This window comes from Nicotiana tabacum, chromosome 10, assembly GCF_000715075.1.
Source record: "Nicotiana tabacum cultivar K326 chromosome 10, ASM71507v2, whole genome shotgun sequence".
Classification (NCBI taxonomy): Eukaryota; Viridiplantae; Streptophyta; class Magnoliopsida; order Solanales; family Solanaceae; genus Nicotiana; species Nicotiana tabacum.
In genome coordinates, this window is record NC_134089.1 from 162,609,152 (window position 1) to 162,632,439 (window position 23,288).

Sequence of the window (23,288 nt, forward strand, 5' to 3'; positions counted from 1 at the left end):
TCTCAATTAGCTGTGCCTATTTAGTATGCATAACTCAGGAGAGAGTGCATATTTAGGTAATTGTTGAACAACACCACTCCCAGAGTATATGAGGGATCAATAACCGAGGGTTTAAAGGCGGGATTAGGGATAACGAAGCATTGGGTGCGATCTGAAGTGAGCTGTATCAAAAGCCAGCTAGCGTAGCTCGGGAGAGTGCGTCTAGTAAATTGTCGTGATTACTCGGGAGAGATTTACGGTAATAAGAGTGCTCATGATCGGTAGAGAATACTTAGGCGAAATTATAGAAGACATAGCGGGAAGGATTCCGACAAATGGGGAAATCATAACTCTAGACCTCCTTAATCTTGTCTCTAACTCTTAGTATCTTTAGTTGTTAATTTATTATTTTAATTTGTTAATCAATTAGTTAAACACAAGAATCTAAATATCTATAAGTTAGGAATTGTTCACGCTTGTCTTCTTGGTGATAGTGAACAGTTGTAGCTAAGCCTTAGTTCTCTGTGGGATTCGACTCCGGACTTGTAAACCGGATTATATTTGCAACGACCGTATTGTCCTTTTTATAAGGCATAGTTGGGCGTGATCAACAGGCTCGGCAGAAGAGGCACAGGGAGAGACTTCAGCCTCATTATCGAACATAACACATCTCATAGCCCTTTTCCTCTTTATCAAAGAGTCATCTTCATCTTCCTCCTCGGAATCTTCTTCAGCGGTTTTCCTCTTCACCAGTATGTCCTGAGCTTTCCTTAAAGTGAGTTGAGTTCCTATAGAGGTTCGAGAGGCTGCAACTGCTTCAGCAGAAACACCTCGAATTTAAAATCCTGACAAAAAGAAGGATTAAAATTAAGGCAATAAATAGAAGATTTTACATACGAGAAAATATGAAAAAACTCTTACCATGAGTTTTTACTTTCCAATCGTACTGATTGGAGATAGATTTCCAGGACCTTGCCTCCATAGGCGCGGCCTTCAGTAATTTGTCTACCCAACCACAAAAGTTGGGAACTTTATCCACAACTCCCATGATTGCTACAAAAAGGAGAGGGAGAGAAAATTAAAAAAAATTCAAAATTGAAAGAAAAAGGTACGAGAAGAATAAAAGACTTACGTGCAAAATTCCATTTCTCTCGAAAAGGAACATTTTTTTCACCCACTAAACCAACAGTGGGGGCAGCAACGAATCGAGCATACCAGCCACGATCCTTATCATCTTCTAGGCTTACTAAAACCCTTTTACTCCTAGCTACTAAGGTAAAAACACCGATGCGATAGAGCCTGGAGGAGTAAAGATGAATTAGATGAGGGAAATCAAAATCAACACCCGCCTTGTTTGATAAATGTCTTAAGCAATCCACAGCTCTCCAAACGAGTGGGCCGATTTATGCTAAACAAACTTGGAAAAACGGCAAAAATGAAGAATTACTGGGTCAATGGCTGGTTTAAATCCTAGAGTAAAGGGATAAGTATAAACGAAAGAAAAACCAGTCATATAAGAAGTAATTCTTTGATTTGGATTAGGAACAAGAATTGGGAAGTCATTATTCCAATGACAGTCGTTACAAACTATGGGGGTTAAAACCTCTGTAATCATGGTAGGGTAGGTATCAGCACGACTCAACTCAGAAACTTGTTTCTGAAGTGATTCTCTGTCATGGGTAAAAGATAAGTCGCTAGGAACTATCTCTTCTATCAAAGGTTCTTGTAAAGGTTCAGAAGTTTCTTTACCCTTAGAAAATGATTTCAGAGTAGAAGAACCAGCAGAAGAACTGCCGCCATGGGCAGATCCTAAACTACGGAGTCTACCACCCCTACCCCTTCTATGTCTAACAAGGGCATTGGGGAAGTTATCCAAGATAGGAACTCTTCTAGGATTAGGTTTTGAAGAAGACATGATGAAGAAGGACGAATTAAGGAAGAAGTGAACAGTATCGAAGAATAAAGTATTCAATAAAATTTTATGAAGAAGAGGACAAGAGAAAAAGGTTATATTTATGTGAGAAAACGACCGTCAAAGGCAAGAAGTGTAATGATGGAAAGCCTATAATAAAGGTAACTAGCTCTTCGTGAGTAGTGGAGCTGTAAAAGCCTTGAAAAAAGGCTGTAAAACTGCAGAACCAATGGGAGAATGACACGTGTATAGAGCATTTAATAGAAGAGACAAGTGAAGCGTCAATGTTGTCACAGCATTAATAATGACATAAATTCCCTTTTTAATAAAATCAACTTCCCAAATATTTAATTGAAAAATAAATGGAAAGTGGGGGGACTATCTGTATTGGGAAAAATTGAGTTTGTATATTGGAGGTGACGTGTCATGACACGTGGATTAGTCAAATGGTCAAAGAGTTATAATTAGCCAAGAGGCACGAGCAATAATAGATACGAGAGAAGGCGATGAAAGAGGCACGGACAGTTATTCAAATAGTTCGGCGCCCGCACCTGTTTAAGTCATTTAAAGCTCAAAGATCAAGAAGAATCAAGGAAATGAATCTGACAACGCATGAGAGTCCAAATTCAGTATTTAACATACATTAAATACTGAGTACGTTAGAGAATTTGTATTTAATATAAATGATTGAGTAACGTTTATTTTATTGTCATTTATTACCCATAATTGCCTTATTAAGACAAAAGCAATACATATATCTCCAAAAAAACCATTATAAAAAGGAGAGAATGCTTTTGTAAGGACACAGAACACAATTGAAATACACTCTGATTCACTTGTTTTTCTCCTGATTACATTCTGGTTATTCCAAATTATTCTCTTCTACATATTCTTTTGATTATCAGTAACCCGCGTTCTTCTAAATTCTAGCTTTGACTAAAATTCTATTTTTTGGTTAAAAAGCCTTGGCTACTCTGGCGTCAATGTTATACCATCCGGATAGGCTTATGTTGACCCTATGCATATTCAAGTTCGTGATCAACATGCCTATTGTAATGTTGTTGAGGAGGAACTTGATGGTGAACCTTGGTTCCATGATATCCGGGAATACATCAAGATGGGGGTGTATCTGGTACAGGTCACGGGTGATCAAAAGAGAACGATTCGATGCTTGGCTAGTGGATTTTTCTTGAGCGGGGGAGTCTTATACAAGAGAACTCCAGATCTTGGATTGATGAGGTGCATAGATGCTAAACAAGTTCCGACCATCATGGCCGAAGTTCATTCTGGAGTTTGCAGGCGCTGCATATGAGCGGATATATTTTGGCAAAGAAAATTCTTTGAGCATGGTATTATTGGCTCACCATGGAACGATATTGCATCACCTTTGTACGCAAATGTCATCAATACCAGGTACATGATAATCTGATTCATGCTCCGCCATCTGAGTTGCATACAATGTCCGCACCTTGGCCCTTTGTTACTTGGGCCATGGATTTTATTGGACCAATTGAGCCAGCAACATCGAATGGGCACAGGTTTATTCTGGTGGCCATCGATTACTTCACCAAGTAGGTCGAAGTTGTGACTTTCAAATCTATGACCAAGAAGGCAGTAGTGGATTTTGTGCATTCAAATCTCATTTGCCAGTTCGGAATCCCTAAGGTAATCATCATGGACAATGCGGCTAATCTCAATAGTCATCTGATGAAAGAGGTATGCCAACAGTTCAAGATTATGCATCGAAATTCCACTCCATATCACCTGTCACACCTCCTTTTTACACCCCGAGGGGGTATATAAGGGAGTTTTTCCAATTAAAGTGACATTATTCGAAATGATATTATTTTTATAACCAGAGTCGCCACTTGGGATGGTTCATTTGGTGTCCCAAGTCACCGGTTTATTTTTAAATCCCAAATCGAGGAAATTCGACTTTTATTTTATAATCTGCGAACCAGAAATTCTAGATAAGGAATTATGTTAACCCGGGAGAAGGTGTTAGACATTCCCGGGTTCCGTGATTCTAGCACGATCGCTTAAACTATTAAAATTTGCCTATTATCCGATTTATTACATGTTTTAACCTATTGTGTGCTTTTAACTTTATAACCGCTTTTAATTATGTTAAAATCACTTTTTAGGAAAATTCAATGTTATTTAAAACACGCCTTGAACCCCGCTACATGAAATGCACCCGCGGTTCGCAACATGTTCTATTTAACATTGTTGAGGAATTGAAATTGGGTTACATGAAATGTACACCCGGAATTTAAAAAAAATCATAACTACGTCACGGGAACCATACCCGTAGCTATGATTGAATTATTTAAAAGACTCGCGTAAAGCAACTACGAAGGTTCAAATTAATAAGAAGTTTTGTGAGGGTCATGGAGAATTTAATTGATGGCACACCTCAAATTTTCTATAAAAAAAAGTTAACTAGTTTTGTGAGGGCCATGGGCTTAGGGGTTTTATTTGGCATGGCACACCTCAATTTATTTCAAAGGATTTTATTATTCGAAGTTGTTATAATCGGGTTACATGAAATGAATCCCCGAATTTTGGAATTAGGTATCATAATTATGTCACGGGAACCGTACCCATAATCACAATGGTTTATTAATCGCGCCTAAAGGAACTAGCGTATTTGAATTTTTCCTAAGTGAAACAGATTTAAAAAAAATCTTAATCTCTGTATATGCTTGGCTTCCTTTTTTTCGTTTGGCTTTATTGTCCACCATATTTATATGCTTGTCTCCTGCCACTTCCTTCTACTACTATATGCATTCAGCTTATGGATTAGTTAGGAAGAGATATGATAGCTTTAATTACTTTATATTTGTAATAGGAGAGCTTGTTCCTTCCATAGTATTTGTGGCACGGTAAGATATTAGGCATAATGCCCTTTTATGCTCTTTGTGTTTCCGGTTAACTATTACTAATAAAAAGGAATATTCTCAGAAGTGCAACACAATCTCCACTCCAAAGCTAGTTATATTCACATTACAACAATACACGGAATTTTTTTTTTAAAAAAATAATTTTTAACAAACTCAAATATCATGGCATTTAGGTTAGAGCTATCTTGAACATGACATAAATATTTAGCTAGTCACAAAATAAGCATAGACTTGATTTAACATTTATTAAAATTAACAATAATGTATGAAGTCAAGAACAAGTTTGAGAGATGGACCTTAATTTGTTGAACAAAATTCCGAAATTCTAAAATCGAATGTTGGGCTCGAACCACGGAAAGCCAGAGACCTCAAATAGCACTTCGTCGACTCAATTCCTATCTCGAAACTTTAAACTCTGAAATTGTCACTCAAATCTGAGCAACCAAAAAAAAACTCGAACCGAATGGAAGGCTAATTGATTTTCAATTTTGGATTAAGGAGGTAGGTGTTTGTATCTATATATGATGAGAAAAGCAAGAATCTAAAAATGGGTGTTCTAAAGTGGTGGAAGAAGTTAAAATCTAGCTACGGAGAAAGAGTAAACTTCCAATCCGTTCCACTCTCTTTATTCTCTTTCTATTTCATTTTTTGTTGTTTTCCCTGCCATGGTTTTTCTTGTCCATTCTTCACTTTGGAATTTAGGAATCCAATGAAAGATTGCCTTCGTTCTTCCCTTTTACCAAATGCTGCTGCCGTTTTTGTTTCCTTTTAGTCTTAGGTCCTTTTGTTTTTTTGGAGTTAGCATTATTTTATAGGGGTAGAAAATTATAGGGGTATGAATTAGGTTAGGTCAAATGGGGAATGGGTATGGGCTGAATGTTTTGGTCTTGAAGGGATTTGGGTCATAAATTTGGGCTAATTAACTTTGGGGTAGGAAGACTAAATCAAAATCTTTTTTTTTTCCTCTTTCATTTTTCTTTTTCTTTGATTTTAAAATCTAATAAAATCCTAAATTAATCTTAAATCAATCTAATTTGTAAAAGTTAAAAAAAATTATTTATTAAAACAACTAATTAACTTAAAAGTAAATAAAAACACTACTTTCTCAAGACTAAAAGCTAAATATGTAAAAATGACTATTTTTCTGATTTTTTCTAATAAAATTAATTCCTACATGCAAATTGGACTTAAAATGACATGAATTTAAAAAGTGACATTTTTATGATGATTTTAAAATATTAAAATGCATGAAATGCAACTAAATAAAGAAAAACTTCTAAAATCCCTTATAATCATTTTTGGTTTATTTTTTAGGAGTTATTTTCATGTAGGGCAAAAATTAGGTGCTCACATCGCCCCAAGGCAAATGGAGCTGTTGAGGCGGCCAACAAGAACATAAAGAAGATACTTCGAAAGATGGTGCAAGGTTCTAGGCAATGGCATGAAAAGTTACCTTTTGCTTTGCTGGGTTATCGCACTACTATTTGCACTTTAGTAGGTGCAACTCCTTATTTGCTGGTATATGAGACCGAAGCAGTTATACCCGCGAAAGTCGAGATTCCATCCATTCGAATTGTTGCTAAAGCTAAAATTGACGATGATGAGTGGGTTAAAACCCGATTGGAGCAGTTAAGTCTGATTAATGAGAAAATACTGGCGGCAGTATGTCAAGGTCAATTGTATCAGAAGAGAATGATAAGAGCATACAACAAGAAGGTGCGCCCCCGAAAATTTGAAGTGGTCAGCAAATATTGAAACACATCCTTCCACATCAGGCTGAAGCTAAAGGCAAGTTCGCCCCAAACTGGCAGGGGCCGTTCATTGTAACGAGAGTGTTGCCCAATGATGCTTTGTATTTAACAGATATAGAAGGCAAATGCGTAGATATGGTTGTCAATTTTGATGCAGTCAAGAGATATTATGTATGATTTCTTTGGTTTGTCTTCAAATTGTATTGTTTGTATTTGGCGTGTTTCGAAGATTGGAATGACGAAAGCATTTTATTCAGCTACTAAACACTTTTATCCTTTGTTACCCCTTTTGAGCCTTATTTATTTTCTTTCATACCCCTCTTTTGGAATCGAACGTTAGAGTTTAGGAATATAAAAAAAAAAGAAAATGGAAAAATGAAAAAAAAGTAAAGCAAAAGAAAGAAAAGAAAAAAAAAAGAAAAAAAAGAAAAGTAACAAAAACAAAGCAACTCTTATGTCTTGAACTACGTTCGACCTGATTCCTTTTAAGGATACGTAGGCAACCTCACGATTCGGTCCCATCAAAATAAAAATCCAAAATTCCTCAGGCTCAAAGAAATTGGGGCAGAAGTTGTGGTTTTGCAAAAGACCTGATTCCAAAAGTTGTAATTTTGAACCCTCTTATTTTTAATCCGGTATGCCGCCTTTTCTTTCTAATCCCGCCCAAAAGCCCACACTCCACTCCAAAGAAATATCTTCTAATCAATCCTTGAGAAATGCCAAGTCAAGCAAGATAGATGTATGGTTCGCATCATGGGCAACACTCCGTTCTACACAAGGAAAAATGAATAAATGAGAAAGTTTTATTGGTGAAAACCCTTACGGATACCGTAAAGCGATGTAAAGCTAAGAGAAAACTAAAATGAGAGAGTCTTATTGGTGAAAATCATCGCGGGAACCGTAAGGCGACAGTGAGTCGAGAGATGAACAAATGAGAGAGGTTTGTTGGTGAAAACTCATCAGGGCACTACAAGTCGAATGAGGCTTGTGACTTTGCAGAGGGATTGGATTATGGAAAATCCCGGTTTTCAAAGTATGAAGATGGGGCACAAAATGAAATATGACTAGGTGAATGGCCTGGGCTGATTAATCCGAAATACATGTCATGATCATTGGAGCCAGCTGCTTTACTCAGATAAGTCTCTTTTCCATTCATCCTCAAATAGTCATCTCTGTCTAAAATTTCCTTTGTCTTTGTTACTCGAAGTCACTTTGCTTCGTTTTCTTTTGGGTCTACTTCTCTAAGTCTTTTTCAATGTTAGCCTTGTTAAGCAAGCAAGAAAGGATTTCAAAGCTTATTACCAACTTTCAATTGCATAAAGTAAAGTGTGGCCAAAGCATACCAGAAATAACATGATTCAAAATGAGAAATAAGGTGTTAGTGGGAGTTCAAGTGGTCAAGTGGTTTCGTAAATTTTAAGGGAATATAGAGGTTCAAATTGGAATGACAGAAATGTAAAATAGCAGGATGAGTGTGAGACACTCGGTTCATTTAGGGTTCTATGGTTGAGGTTCAATCAGAAGTTCAAACAATTCTTTGCTAGTTCGAAAACAGCCAATCAGAACAAAAGCATGGTAGTGGAAAGGCCACCTCCTTCAACAGGAATGCCGAAAATTAACCGCCACATTTCAAAACTGATAAGATTTCTTTAATTAAAACAGGGGCAGGATTGCGTTTGTTCTACAGGAATCTTCATGAGAAAGCGTGCGCCAGATAGGTTCAATCGTAAGTTCTCGGGGCCCTCCTGATAATGGAATTTAATTTAAAATTCTCAAGACCCTCCTAGATAATGGGATTTAGTTTCAAGTTTGTCAGGACCCTCCTGGTTATTGGGATTTAGTTTTAAGTTTTTAGGACCCTCCTAGATAATGGAATTTAGTTTTAAGTTTTTAGGACCCTCATAGATAATGAGATTTAGCGCAAGCTTTACCTTTAGGAAGTAGAATTTAGCTTTCAAGATTTCACTCTTAAGATGGGATTTAATTTTAGTTTTTGAGGCCCTCCCGGATAATGGGATTTAGCTTTTAAATACTTAGAAGTTCTTTTGCATAACATGATTTGATTAACACTCACAGATGTTCCCGGTACCGAATTGGGTCAGAAAAGTTTCTTTTGTTTTGTCTGTTTTATTGTAATGTCAGGCGCCCACCTGGAAAATAAGGAAATTCATTTCAAGTCAAGTAGCAGGCACCCACCTGGAGAACAAGGGAATCCATTTCAAGTTTAAGTTGCAGGTGCCCACCTGGAGAACAAGGGAATCCATTTCACGTTTAAGTTGCAAGCGCCCACCTGGAGAACAATGGAATTTATTTCAAGTTTAAGTTGCAGGCGCCCACCTGGAGAACAAGGGAATTCATTTCAAGTTTAAGTTGCAGGCGCCCACCTGGAAAACAAGGAAATTTATTTCAAATTTTAAGTCAGTATAAGGCGCCCACTTGGAGAACAAGGGAATTCATTTCAAGTTTAAGTTGCAGGCGTCCACCTGGAAAACAAGGGAATTTATTTCAAATTTTAAGTCAGCATCAGGCGCTCACCTGGAGAACAAGGGAATCCATTTCAAGTTTAAGTTACAGGCACCCACCTAGAGAACAAGGGAATTTATTTCAAATTTTATGTTAACATCAGTTGCAGGCGCCTATCTGAAGAACAAGGGAATCCATTCAAGTATTAGGTCAAGTAGCAGGTGGAGAACAAAGCTCAGCGAAGGTGTTGGTGCACTCCACTTGCTCCGGAGTTGCCTATTTGGTCAGTATGCTTTGGATATGTATTGATTGGTATGGCGGGGCCCTGTCTCAGCCTTTATGATTTTATGTACTCTTAGAGGCTTGTAGATAGATGTCAGGTGTATGGATACTTGTATGGCTTTGTCGGCCTATGTTTCGAGTTTACTAATGGTCATGTCGGCCTTATAAGCCCGTATGTCACATATATAAGTTTGTATATCATGTTGGGTCTTTATATGTTGAGTATTCCCTTATGTTTTACTCATGATAATATGATAAGAAAGATATGTTACGTTGGTACTCGGTTGAGTAAGGCACCGGATGCCCGTCGCGGCCCTTCGGTTTGGGTCGTGACACAATCTTGGGTATTGGGCTTGGCTAAGGCTACTTTGACCATGGCACCTAGGGCCATTTGTGCATGAAATTCTATCCGAGCGACCAGATGGCATACCACCCCTCTCCTCTAAATAGATCCGCCCGTGAGAGCAGCCACTGGTGCTTGTGGAAGAAAATAATCAAGAAATGTTACTAATGACATCCTCAATTAGAAGCCCAAGAGATACATAGGACGAACCACCCTCCTTCATTGTTGCGCTGCTCCTCTTTCATTTCCTTTGCCTTTCTCCTAACTTCATTCTTGCTACAATCCTCCATCAGCTGCCCTATCCCACTCTCGATTTCCTTTGCACGCACTATGCCATCAGGCTCATATGTCCCCTCGAAATCGTTGAAATAATCTATTCGAATCTCCACTGCCAGCCCCAATTCTTTAACCAACGAAAACGCATTCATCTGCTGGTCAGCGAAGTGGGGCCAAGTGGCCATAGGATCCCAAAGCAGAAGCTTTCTACAACAGAATTCCATCCACAATGAGATACAAATCCGCCCACTGTTGGATGAGATAGTACTGCTACTTGAGGTGCCCATCCTATCACTTTCCCCACCCCATTTGTCCTTTCGATAAATCCTTCTGGTAGCACTTGATCAAAATTCTCATAATTACTCGGCAGCTCCATTTTCCCTTTTGGTGGAGGTCTTCGTAAAGACCACAAGAATCTGTAACCGCTACACTCCATTGCAATCGCAATTTCTTTGACCTGTTCAGGTTCGAAGCATGCCAAACTTCCAAAGCACAAAAACACGACAGAGGACTTTGGTTGCTCATCCAACCATTTGATAATGCTTTCTGTTTCGGATTGGTTGTTTCTACCGTGACCGCCCTCCTTAAAATTCGCCATAGGACCAACTGGATAAATTTGCGGAACTATCTTCAAATCTAAAAGAGATTGAAGAGCAAAAGGTTCTAGCTCGACGAACGTATTGACCATAATACCACTAGTCTCTTTAATACGACTTATGCATTCGAAGAAAAATTTCGTCGTAGCTGTTTGATCTATTGTCAACCTAGGCAAAAGTTTTGCAGGATACAGGTTTTTAAAACCAGGGATTGCCAATTCCTCATCGGAATTCATGAACTTAGACGTGTCTATATGATGATTTTTTTTAGGGACTCAAAATGAAAGGAGAGGGCAAGGAAAGCAGCACTTGAGGTGAAGAAAATGTAACTTGGAACAGAAAATTCATTGGCCACGTCTATCATTGGGGTGTGGAACATATCAAGAACGAAGCCCACGAGCCGAGAATTAGAGCTCATGTTATTAACAAAGTCATTTACTTTTTGTTTGTGACCTCGAATGAAATCTATGAAGAAAGTTTCCTTATTTGACAAGAATTCAGCAACAGTTTTCTCGTCTAGTGTGATGTCGACAACTGCAAGCGGGTTGTAGAAGAGAGGGATTCGATGTAGGGTTGACTCCCGAAGTCCACGGGAAACTTCATGATGAGGACAGAGATGCAGAGCCTCTCATCTCTGTCAAGAATTAGTTTTGCGATTTCTACGGCGGAGATGAGATGGCCTGCTCCCGGCGCAGGAATGAAAACCAACTCTGCTTTCGTTGTCATGTTGGATTTTCTTTTGCTAGAGTAGAACTTTGGTGGGGGTGATTATGGTATGAGATTTGGTTTCTGCTTTTTAAGTGAATAGAGTACAAGTACCAATTACGCTTTACTGTGATAATAGTGGTGCGGTTGCAAATTCAAAGGAGCCACGAAGCCATAAGAGGGCAAAGCACATTGAGCGTAAATATCATTTAATTCGTGATATAGTGCAGAGAGGGGATGTAGTGGTCACCAAGATTGCGTCAGAGAACAACTTGGCAGATCCGTTTACTAAGAGCTTACCACAGAAGACTTTTGATAAGCATGTAGAAGGAATGAGTGTCAAAATTGTAGACGCATGGTTATTAGTCTAAGTGGGAGATTGTTAGAATATACTATAAGCCATGCGTATTGTTATAGTATTCTTTATGAACAATTATTTATTTACTTGTTTAAATTCAATAAAGTTTCATTTTAAATAGATCATGTGTTGGTTTGTGCGTCCATTGCTTACATAGTAGATGATTTAGTGTATAGAGTTTAGCTTATACACGGAAGATTAAATCATCGGTTCTTGTAAGACATAAAAGTTAATGTTCACAATCTAATGATGGAATTGGACAAATCATCGGAATGATTGTAGCACAAGATTAAATATAATTTATCTTGATTATGTGAATGGTTTAATTCCAACTTCTTGTGCTAGTACATTTTGTATGTATTGAACGGATCAAGTAGAGATGAGTATTTTATACTGACTTTATAAAATAATTTATCTAGTCCATTTAATGTACTTATACTCTTAATCCTGATATAATTATTATTAGCTGTGTATGTCACTTGTTGTTTTGATTTATTAAAAGGCGAGATTCTTTCGCGAGTCAATAAGCCTGGTAAATTGGATAACAATGATATACATTGGCGAAGTAATAATTAGTTGATGGAATCCATGTCTCAATTTTGAGATTGATGATACTCCTTTATGAAAGCTTATAAGTTTTCATGTGTAAACCTGGCCGGTGGATTTTGTATCCGACACATGAAATAAGTTAAGTGTAAGTCTAAAGGAAGTAATCAATAAATTAAATAGAGTCAGTAATTTAATTTGATTGATTAGTATCTGAATCTTAACATGAGGAGTTAAATAAGGTTTTATGGAAGAATTTCGAAATTGAACTAAGGAGTGCAATTACGAATTTTTAGTGGAATAATTCGTAATTTATTATGATGGAAATTAGTTTCAGAATTTCGAAATTAATATCATAATAGGAAGCCTTGTTAATTAAATTCTGTGGTCCCTATTGTGCCTAAATAATAGAAAATAGTGGAAACTGTTACTTAGTGGGAAAGAAAACGTGGAAACCGTCCCTTAGTGGGAGAAGGAAACCTAACAGGTTTTGAAAACGGTTTTGACCTAAAAACGCAGCTATATATATGGATATAAGGGCTGGACATTTTTTACAAGATTCTGACTGCGGTTTCTACTAGAATTTTGCCCACCCAAAATTCTCTCTTTTTCGGTTATTGTTTGGGTAACACAGTAGAAGACTGTGGAAATCTGCTAGTGTGTTTTCAACTGAGGAACTGGAGAACGACCTAGATTTGTTGTGTTTACGCTTCAAGAAGTAATCCTAAAATCTCCATACGTGCTAGTTGTTTAGATTACACGTGAATAAGATTCTGTTATTGCTTCCGCTGTGGTATATATTCCATCAATTGGTATCAGAGCTTACTCACGTCTAATTAAATAATTATGATAAACCATAAGGATTAATATCATGTTCTATATGCAAGTTTTGAATTACATGCAAAGTTTGTTTTTCTGAAAACCTGCACTGTTTTTTGGTGTGATTATCTGTTATGGGTTGTGTTGATTATTCTGAAAACTTGATGTATCCTTTTAATATTGGTGATGTTGAGTTAGAATAATCTGGAAATTGAATTTTATCATGTAAAACGGAAAAACACGTTTTGCTGAATTAGGGCAGAAAATCGGAGGTCAAAAAGTTGACGGACTCCGACTGACCTGAAACTTGGCAGGTCCATGCGAAACGTCCCAGTGAGCAATACACATGGATTTCTCATGACTGAAGTCGTTTTTTGGGCGTTCGGGGTCGTTTAGATGGTGTTTTTGCTGTTTTTCTAAAATTCTGAAAAAAAACAATTTTAGTTGTTTTTAATTCCAGAAATTGTGGGGATCAATTCCCTTGGTCCCCGGGCTTAAAAAAATCAGTGATATAATGTTTTTACACGTTGACGTAGGTCTTCTTCCATATCGGATAAAAATATTATGAATAATCACTATGTTATACTAGTCATTGATTATTTGTATTTACTCTCCATCTGAGTATGCATGTTGGTTCAATTAGACTAATATATGTTGAATGTTGATATTCACTTGGCTTAAATTAACAGTTTACTCTCCATCTGAGTATGACATGTTTAAGTTTATGGAGTGAAAATCTGTCATTATATATGTATATTGCAAGAATAGCTTCTTTCCCATCGAAATTTGTTGTTCAAGGTGCATAGATTGTATATATATAATGTGTTTTGAATTTTAATGTTCATAATACAAACTGATTTGATCTATTTAAATATTTAATGTCTCCCAGATTAACAATGACTGCTTTTAATCCCCTTACTGCCATTCTTACCCAAAACAAACTTGAGGGTCCAAATTATGTTGATTGGAAACGAAATTTGGATATTGTTCTAATTGCTGAAGAGTACAAATTTGTGCTCGATGAGGTGTGTCCAGAAAAACCTGGAGATGATGCCACAGATGATGAACAGAAGGCTTACCAGAAATGGATTAAGGATGATGAGATGGCGCGGTGTTACATTTTGGCATCCATGTCGAATGTTCTGCAACATCAGCATCAGTCGTTGGAGTCTGCTTATGACATTCTGGAAAATCTCAAAGAAATGTTCGGAGATCAGAATCGTGCGGCTAAGCAGACTGCCATGAAAGCCCTTCTGAATACCAAAATGGTTGAAGGTTCATCGGTCAGGGACCATGTTCTGAAGATGATGAGTCTTCTGAATGAACTGGAGGTCCTTGGAGCTAACATTAATAAGGACACGCAGGTTGAAATGATCCTGCAGACTTTGCCTGACAGTTTTCAGCAATTTCGCCTGAATTATAACATGAACAAAATGGATTTGTCCCTTGCGAAATTGTTGAATGAGCTGCAGTCGGCAGAGACTATTATCAAGTCCCAAGCTCCTCCCGTGGCATTGAATTTTGAGGCAGGTTCTTCTTCTAAGCCGAGAGGCGGGCAGAAAAAGAAAAAGGCTCAAAAACCCTCTGTTGGTGGCGCGACTGCTGGTGTGAAAAAGGCTAAGGGCAAGTGTTATCACTGCAAGCAGCCCGGGCATCATAAGAAGCAGTGTCCAACTTATCTGGCCAAGCTGAAAAATAAACCAGGTGATTTACATCTACTTGTCGTTGAAACATTTTTAGCGGCTGTTTCTACCATGTCATGGTGTGTAGATTCGGTAGCCACTAATCATATCTGTACTTATTTGCAGGGGTTTCAGGTAACGCGGCGACTAAGTAAAGGAGAAATCAATGTTTATCAAGCAAACGGTTCAGCAGCCCCAGCTTTAGCATTAGGAAATATTAGTATTTCGTTTGGTAGTGGTAGAGTTTTAGCTTTAAAAGACACATTATATGTACCTTCCGTTAGAAGGAATTTAATTTCGGTTTCTAGCGCTATGAGAGATGGTTATGATTTTAATTGTCATGACGTTGATAAATGTGTTATTACTCATAATAAGCGTTATCTCTCTTCGGCTACATTGATTAATGGTCTTTTTGTTGTTGACTCTATTCCTAAACCGTCACCACCTAAAGAACTGAATAATGTTGATTTACCAAGCAAGAGAAAACGTTCTTCTGAATTGAGTGAAACATATTTATGGCACTTGCGTTTGGGTCATATAAATCTGAACAGAATTTCCAGGTTGGTCAAGGATGGACCTTTAAGTTCATTGAAAGTGGAGGCACTACCAACTTGTGAATCTTGTTTAGAAGGGAAAATGACAAAACGAAATTTCCCCTCAAAAGGAAATCGGGCAAGTGATAAATTAGAATTAATTCATTCTGATTTGTGTGGTCCAATGAATGTCCAAGCAAGAGGTGGTTTTGAGTATTTTGTGACTTTCACAGATGATTACTCAAAATATGGATATATTTATTTGTTGCGTCGAAAGTCTAAATGTTTTGAAAAGTTCAAAGAATTCAAGACTGAGACTGAAAAGCGACATAATAAACATATCAAGACACTACGATCTGATCGTGGTGGGGAGTACCTCTCTACAGACTTTATTGGTTATTTATCAGAATGTGGAATTACATCTCGATTATCTGCACCTGGAACTCCACAACAAAATGGTGTAGCTGAAAGAAGAAATAGGACTCTTATGGAAATGGTTAGATCAATGATGAGTTATTCTGATTTGCCTTCGTCTTTTTGGGGACATGCCTTAGAAACGGCGAATTATGTTCTGAACTTAGTTCCTTCAAAGTCAGTACCCTTGACCCCTACAGAATTGTGGACTGGGCGCAAGCCTAGTCTGCTGCATATTCGAGTTTGGGGTTGTCCGGCACATGTGCTAAAGGGGAAAACGGATAAATTGGAGGCAATAACGGATGTATGCGTGTTTATAGGTTATCCAAAAGGGACGAAAGGTGGTTTATTCTATTGTCCTAAAGAGAAAAAGGTAATTGTTAGCACAAATGCCAAGTTTCTAGAAGAGGACTATTTGATGAACCATGTTCCTAGAAGTAAACTCGTTTTACAGGAACTCAGCAAAGGAATGGAAACTCAGTCATCTGAAAATCAAAACGACCATATCCAAACCCCGGAAGTCGATTTTGACATACCATTGCACTTTAGTAGTGGGAGAAATGTCAATAGACTTAATGTACCACAAGAACAAGTGCCCGCAGTCATACTACCACAAAGTAGTGGGAGTCATGTTGAGCAGACTGCACAACAGGAAGAAGTCGTTGATATCCCTGTGGATAGCATGGAGACTCAGGTTCCTGATGATGTTGTGGTTCAACCACAAAATCAACGTGATGTAGTTGCAACTGATGTAGTGCGTAGTCGTAGTGGGAGAGAAATAAGACAGCCAATTCGTTACACGCTCTTGGGAGAATCATATGATAGGATCCCCGAGGAGCCTACCTCCGAACCTGTCAATTACGACCAAGCACTACATAATAAGGATGCCGATAAGTGGGTTGCTGCTATGAAATCAGAGATGGAGTCTATATACTCTAATCAGGTTTGGGATCTTGTAGAACCAACTGATGGGGTTAAACCCATTAGATGCAAATGGATCTATAAGAAAAAGAGAGGTGTAGACGGAAAAGTACAAACTTTTAAAGCAAGGCTTGTAGCGAAAGGGTTTACTCAGAAAGAAGGGATTGACTATGAGGAAACCTTCTCGCCGGTAGCCATGCTTAAGTCTATAAGGATTCTCTTATCCATTGCTGCTCATTATGATTATGAGATTTGGCAAATGGATGTCAAGACAGCTTTCCTTAATGGAAGTCTTGATGAGTGCATCTATATGATGCAACCAGACGGTTTTATGGAAAGTGGCAAAGAGCACATGTTGTGTAAGCTTAAAAGGTCCATTTATGGACTAAAACAGGCATCTAGGGCATGGAACACTTGTTTTGATAAGGCAATTAAAACTTTTGGTTTTGATCAGTGTCTTAACGAATCTTGTGTATACAAAAAGTGGGATGGGGACTAAGTGGCATTTTTGATCTTATATGTAGATGACATACTGCTCATAGGAAATAATGTGGGCATGTTGAATTCAGTTAAGCAGTGGTTGTCCACACATTTTGATATGAAAGATTTGGGAGAAGCGGCTCATATCATTGGGATCAAACTCTTGCGAGATCGCAAGAAAAGGATATTAGGCTTGTCCCAATGTCTTTATATTGATACAATACTCTCCAGGTTTAGCATGCATGATTCCAAGAAAGGATTCCTTCCTTTCAGACATGGAATTTCTCTATCTAAAGATCATTATCCTAAGACTGATGAAGAGATAGAAAAGATAAAGGCGGTCCCTTATGCATCAGCTGTGGGGAGCCTCATGTATGCTATGTTATGCACTAGGCCTGATATCTGCTTTGCCGTTGGCGTTGTTAGCAGATTTCAGTCTAATCCTGGGAAAGAGCATTGGACGGCGGTTAAACATATAATCAAGTACCTGAAAAGGACTAGGGATTACATGTTGATCTACCAATCGGATGACCTGGTACCTATTGGGTATACTGATTCGGATTTCCAATCAGACAGAGATTCTAGAAAGTCTACCTCAGGTAATGTGTTTACTCTTGGAGGTGGAGCCATAAGTTGGAGGAGTATCAAGCAAACTTGTGTTGCTGATTCCACCATGGAAGCCGAATATGTGGCAGCCTCTGAGGCAGCCAAAGAGGCAGTTTGGCTCGGTAACTTCCTGAGAGAGTTGGGTGTGGTTCCTTCGATTCAAGCACCAATTACGCTTTACTGTGATAATAGTGGTGCGGTTGCAAATTCAAAGGAGCCACGAAGCCATAAGAGGGCAAAGCACATTGAGCGTAAATATCATTTAATTCGTGATATAGTGCAGAGAGGGGATGTAGTGGTCACCAAGATTGCGTCAGAGAACAACTTGGCAGATCCGTTTACTAAGAGCTTACCACAGAAGACTTTTGATAAGCATGTAGAAGGAATGAGTGTCAAAATTGTAGACGCATGGTTATTAGTCTAAGTGGGAGATTGTTAGAATATACTATAAGCCATGCGTATCGTTATAGTATTCTTTATGAACAATTATTTATTTACTTGTTTAAATTCAATAAAGTTTCATTTTAAATAGATCATGTGTTGGTTTGTGCGTTCATTGCTTACATAGTAGATGATTTAGTGTATAGAGTTTAGCTTATACACGGAAGATTAAATCATCGGTTCTTGTAAGACATAAAAGTTAATGTTCACAATCTAATGATGGAATTGGACAAATCATCGGAATGATTGTAGCACAAGATTAAATATAATTTATCTTGATTATGGGAATGGTTTAATTCCAACTTCTTGTGCTAGTACATTTTGTATGTATTGAACGGATCAAGTAGAGATGAGTATTTTATACTGACTTTATAAAATAATTTATCTAGTCCATTTAATGTACTTATACTCTTAATCCTGATATAATTATTATTAGCTGTGTATGTCACTTGTTGTTTTGATTTATTAAAAGGCGAGATTCTTTCGCGAGTCAATAAGCCTGGTAAATTGGATAACAATGATATACATTGGCGAAGTAATAATTAGTTGATGGAATCCATGTCTCAATTTTGAGATTGATGATACTCCTTTATGAAAGCTTATAAGTTTTCATGTGTAAACCCGGCCGGTGGATTTTGTATCCGACACATAAAATAAGTTAAGTGTAAGTCTAAAGGAAGTAATCAATAAATTAAATGGTCAGTAATTTAATTTGATTGATTAGTATCTGAATCTTAACATGAGGAGTTAAATAAGGTTTTATGGAAGAATTTCGAAATTGAACTAAGGAGTGCAATTACGAATTTTTAGTGGAATAATTCGTAATTTATTATGATGGAAATTAGTTTCAGAATTTCGAAATTAATATCATAATAGGAAGCCTTGTTAATTAAATTCTGTGGTCCCTACTGTGCCTAAATAATAGAAAATAGTGGAAACTGTTACTTAATTAAACCTAACAGGTTTTGAAAACGGTTTTGACCTAAAAAACGCAGCTATATATATGGATATAAGGGCTGGACGTTTTTTACATGATTCTGACTGCGGTTTCTACTAGAATTTTGCCCACCCAAAATTCTCTCTTTTTCGGTTATTGTTTGGGTAACACAGTAGAAGACTGTGGAAATCTGCTAGTGTGTTTTCAACTGAGGAACTGGAGAACGACCTAGATTTGTTGTGTTTACGCTTCAAGAGGTAATCCTAAAATCTCCATACGTGCTAGTTGTTTAGATTACATGTGAATAAGATTCTGTTATTGCTTCCGCTGTGGTATATATTCCATCAATCTTATCCTCAAAGTCTCAAATCAACTTTTGTAAAATATGTTTAGTATATTGACTGTGTAGCTAGTTGGCCTATTTTATTCATCGATCGACTGATTTTGTCCAAATGTTGAATATGTATAGTTGACATTAAAAAGTTCCTTGCCAACAGATTTCAAAAGAATAGATGATCTGAACTTGTCTTTATACAAGATTAACAAGTTGGTATATAAATAAATGTAGGACTAAGTAGGATAAGAAGCTTAACAACAATTTAATTATTGTCTCAATTTAATTCTAACCTCTCAATATTCTTCAAAAATTAAAAGAGAATATAACAAGATAATATGATTAAATAGTGATAAATACAAGGATCTATAAACTGAGTAGAAGATAATTTATTTCAACTCTTAGTGGGAAATCCAATTTTATTACTAACTGAAAGGTCTTTCTTACTGAAACTTTACCTCATTTTTGGTAATTTTGGAAGTTACAAAGCTGCATTTTTCAGTAGTTCATCTATGAGTTTGCCGAGGGACAAGTATGACGATCCACCTTCGATTACGCTAGCCCTGCTCTTCTCCTTCATCTCCTTTGCCTTTTCTCTTACTGCTGTATTAATTTCCATCAATTCTTTAATCCGTTTTTCTATGGCGTCTGCAGTTACCATTGGCTGATCTTTATTCCTTTCGCAGTAATCCAAAGTGATATCCACTGCAACTCCTACTTCTTTCACTAACTGAAACGCATTCACTTGCTGTTCCGAATGCAATGGCCATGTTGCTATAGGCACCCCACACCATATACTTTCGAGTATTGAATTCCAACCACAATGTGACACGAATCCCCCGATTGCCTCGTGGGACAAAACCTTCAGTTGCGGGACCCATCCTACTACTTTCCCTTTTATCTCTGTCCGATCAAGAAATCCTTCTGGTAAGATTTCGGAATAGCTCGTGTATTCTCCGGGGAATTGCGCATTATTGCTTTGTGGGGGTTGACGTAAAGACCACAAGAATCTGCAGCCACAGTTGTCCAAAGCTAAAGCGATCTGTTTCACTTGGTCCAGTGGTAAACTCCCTTGGCTCCCAAAACATATTAGCACAACTGATTTTGTTGGCTGTTGATCAAGCCAATTTGTTATTTCTGCCTCCTCTGACTCTGACTTGGATTTTGACTGGTTCAAAATTGGACCAATTGGATAAATAGGTGGTAGTGGAACCTGATCCTGTTTAGATCTTGACATGTTACAGTTGTTTTTCTTATAAGCATCTAATTGATGGATTTCTAATTCAGCAAAAGTGTTGATAATAATGCCTTTGGCTTTTCTATATCCACGAGCGAAATCGAGGAATCTCCCTAGCCATGTGTCTCTATCGACTAGGACCATTGGCAATACACTAGGAGGAACAGGGTACGCGTAACTGGGAAATGATAAGAGATTACTACTATCAGTGTTCTTGAACAAAGAAACATCTTGTTGACACTCATCTTCAAGAAACTGGAAATGAAGCATTAGTCCAAGAAAAGCAGCTGGGGAAGTGAAAAACACGTAGCTGGGGATCTTAAACTCGTCAGCTACATCCATAAACGGAGTGCATAACATGTCAACAACAAAACCAGCGAGTGTTTTACTAGAGCGTTGAGATATTAAGAAATCCTTGATGTGAGATCTTTGGCTTTGTACTAATCTGTAGACGAAATGTCCTCGAGTTTTGGAACCCCACTCTGGTGTTGGATCAGCTGCTGGTAAGTGAACAAATCGAAGGCGATCAGAGGAGGATGAAGCAGCTACAGAGTCAACGAAAGGTCCACTGACGGCGTCAATGTAATCAGGGAGTTTCATAATAAGGACAGTGATTGTGAGATGATGATTTTGATGGAAAAAGAGTTTTGCTAACTCTAGCATCTGAGCAATATGGCCCATTGCCGGAGATGGGATCAGAATCACTTCTGCTAATTTCTCCATATTAACTGCAGGTGCTGGTTTTGGTTTTGGTTTTAACTTTCTGCTTTTTTCTTCTTCTTTTGTAGATATATCATTGGTTTTCGCGAATGCTGTCTTTGTTTTTACTTCCCAATTAGATTGAGCATAGAGCGCATGAGTCAGCGCGTTGCCCCCAATAAAAACAGCAAAATTTTCTAAAATATCAATCCTTTTACTCAACCTTTATTCCAACAAAAAGATAGCTTTTTATAAAGTCTTCTATTTTTATATAAAGTTTTCTTTCTTAAAAAAAAAGTAAGTTTCATATACTAATGGTCTCATGGTATTAATATAAGTAATTAGATTGATTTTAATAATTAATCGGACCTTTCTATAACATCATCGCTATATAATAACATCTCACTATTAAAACTAAATTTTTTCAAAACCAATTTTTAAGTTATGTTATAATAGATGTTCTCTATAACAGCACTTCGCTATAACACCCAAAAATATTCGGAATAAACAAGACTATTACAGAGAGATTTGACTATATATATATATATATACGAGAAAATAGAAAAAGTGACTTGGCACCTCTCCCTTGGGCCAAGAAACCTATTTATCTTTTTTCCCCCTCTTTTTCTCCCTATATTCCCCTTGTATTGTAAGAATAAAGCACTCAATTTCAGGCCATCTATGATGCAGTGCACCACTTCCGCATTCCGTGGTATGAAACGGTTCAATAGTTAAAGCAACGGTGCATTACCCAATTAAAGTGGATGGCATTTCATTGTGTGAAACGGCCATTACTCAATTAAGGCCTTCATTGCTCAATTAAAGGGCTGTCATTCCATGATACGAAATGGTGCATTAGTTAATTAAAGGAGATTAAATTCATTTGATATAAAAATGTGTAACTCCTCCTTCTATTTCTCTCATACTATAAATGAATGAAATCATATTCCTCCATACTGTATTAGGCCATGTTAATGGTGAAGAGGGGTTAATTAGTCACAATATTTGCACACTGTTCATCTCACCACCCCATCTTTCACCTTATTTTCTTCTTCGTACTTGCTTTGTATATTTTGTCGATATCTGCTTGTGGACAATGCATAAATACTGAAGAAGAAGTAGGGCATATCAATGTCATCATCAGGGGCGAAGGCACAATTGGGTTAGGATGGTCAACTGACCACCCTTTATTGAAAAATTATACTGTTTATATAGGTAAAATATTAAACTTTAGAGGTACATAACATGTATTGAATACCCTCTGTCGAATTTTTTTTTTTATTTATTTCAAATTTGAACATCCTTGAGAAAATTCCTGACTCGCCACTGATCATCATGCTTCATTTTCTGAAAGTATCACCTGTGATATGGTTATTAAAATTAATTGATATACCTTCCTTCTTTGTATGTAGCTCTTGGAAAAGTAACACACATATGCTGATACGCCCAGCGAATCACAACGAGTGTATAAGGTTAATGTTTTTTCTTTCACTTTGAAAAGGGTAAGTTTATGTAAATCTTTGTTGTGATGACCCGGTTGGTCATCTTAAGAATTAACGGCCCAATCCCCTATTAACTGTTTTCCCCGAGTTTATTTCTGCTATTTTGATTTGCCAGGACGTTCGGTTTTGAGTTTTGTGGAGTTTTGGGACACTTAGTCCCTAAATGAGAGCTTAAGTGTTGGAAAGTTGACTGTAGTTGGAACAGTGTGAAGACGTCCTCGGAATGGAAATCCGACAGTTCCGTTAGCTCCGTTAGGTGATTTCTGGTTTAGGGGCGTGTTCGGATTGTGTTTTGGAGGTCCGTAGCTAATTTAGGCTTGAAATGTCGAAAGTTGAATTTTTGAAGTTTCCGGTCCGATAGTGAGATTTTGATCCGAGGGTCGGAATAGAATTCCAGAAGTTGGAGTAGCTCCGTAGTGTTGAATGTGATGTGTGTGCAAAATTTCAGGTCATTCGGACGAGGTTAGATAGACTTTATGATCGAAAGCGTATTTTGAGAATTATGGAGTTCTTAGGCTTAAATCCATGGTTAATTCAAGGTTTCGATGTTATTTTAGGTGTTTTAAGGA

The 23,288-nt window shown here is 37.5% G+C and overlaps 2 protein-coding genes and 1 pseudogene across 2 annotated transcripts; 1 reads left to right on the forward strand and 2 right to left on the reverse strand.

Annotated features, from left to right (window-relative positions):
• Positions 1–9,183: 9,183 nt before the first annotated feature.
• Positions 9,184–11,315, reverse strand: LOC107805041 (UDP-glycosyltransferase 71E1-like; annotated as a pseudogene).
• A 5,886-nt stretch (positions 11,316–17,201) lies between these two features.
• Positions 17,202–17,993, forward strand: LOC142165504 (secreted RxLR effector protein 161-like). The gene has a single exon (XM_075224042.1). It carries the CDS (start codon positions 17,202–17,204, stop codon positions 17,991–17,993), a length of 792 nt encoding a protein of 263 aa, XP_075080143.1.
• Positions 17,994–19,651: 1,658 nt separating this feature from the next.
• LOC107782544 (anthocyanidin 3-O-glucosyltransferase 2-like) lies at positions 19,652–21,599 on the reverse strand. Its single transcript, XM_016603425.2, has one exon. The coding sequence runs from the start codon at positions 21,239–21,241 to the stop codon at positions 19,763–19,765; it is 1,479 nt and encodes a 492-aa protein (XP_016458911.2). The 5' UTR covers positions 21,242–21,599; the 3' UTR covers positions 19,652–19,762.
• Between the last annotated feature and the right edge of the window lie 1,689 nt (positions 21,600–23,288).

Bases quoted from the DNA above. Each gene is read 5' to 3' on its own strand.
- LOC142165504 (XM_075224042.1), top strand. From the start codon at position 17,202: ATGCATGATTCCAAGAAAGGATTCCTTCCTTTCAGACATGGAATTTCT.
- LOC107782544 (XM_016603425.2), bottom strand. From the start codon at position 21,241: ATGGAGAAATTAGCAGAAGTGATTCTGATCCCATCTCCGGCAATGGGC.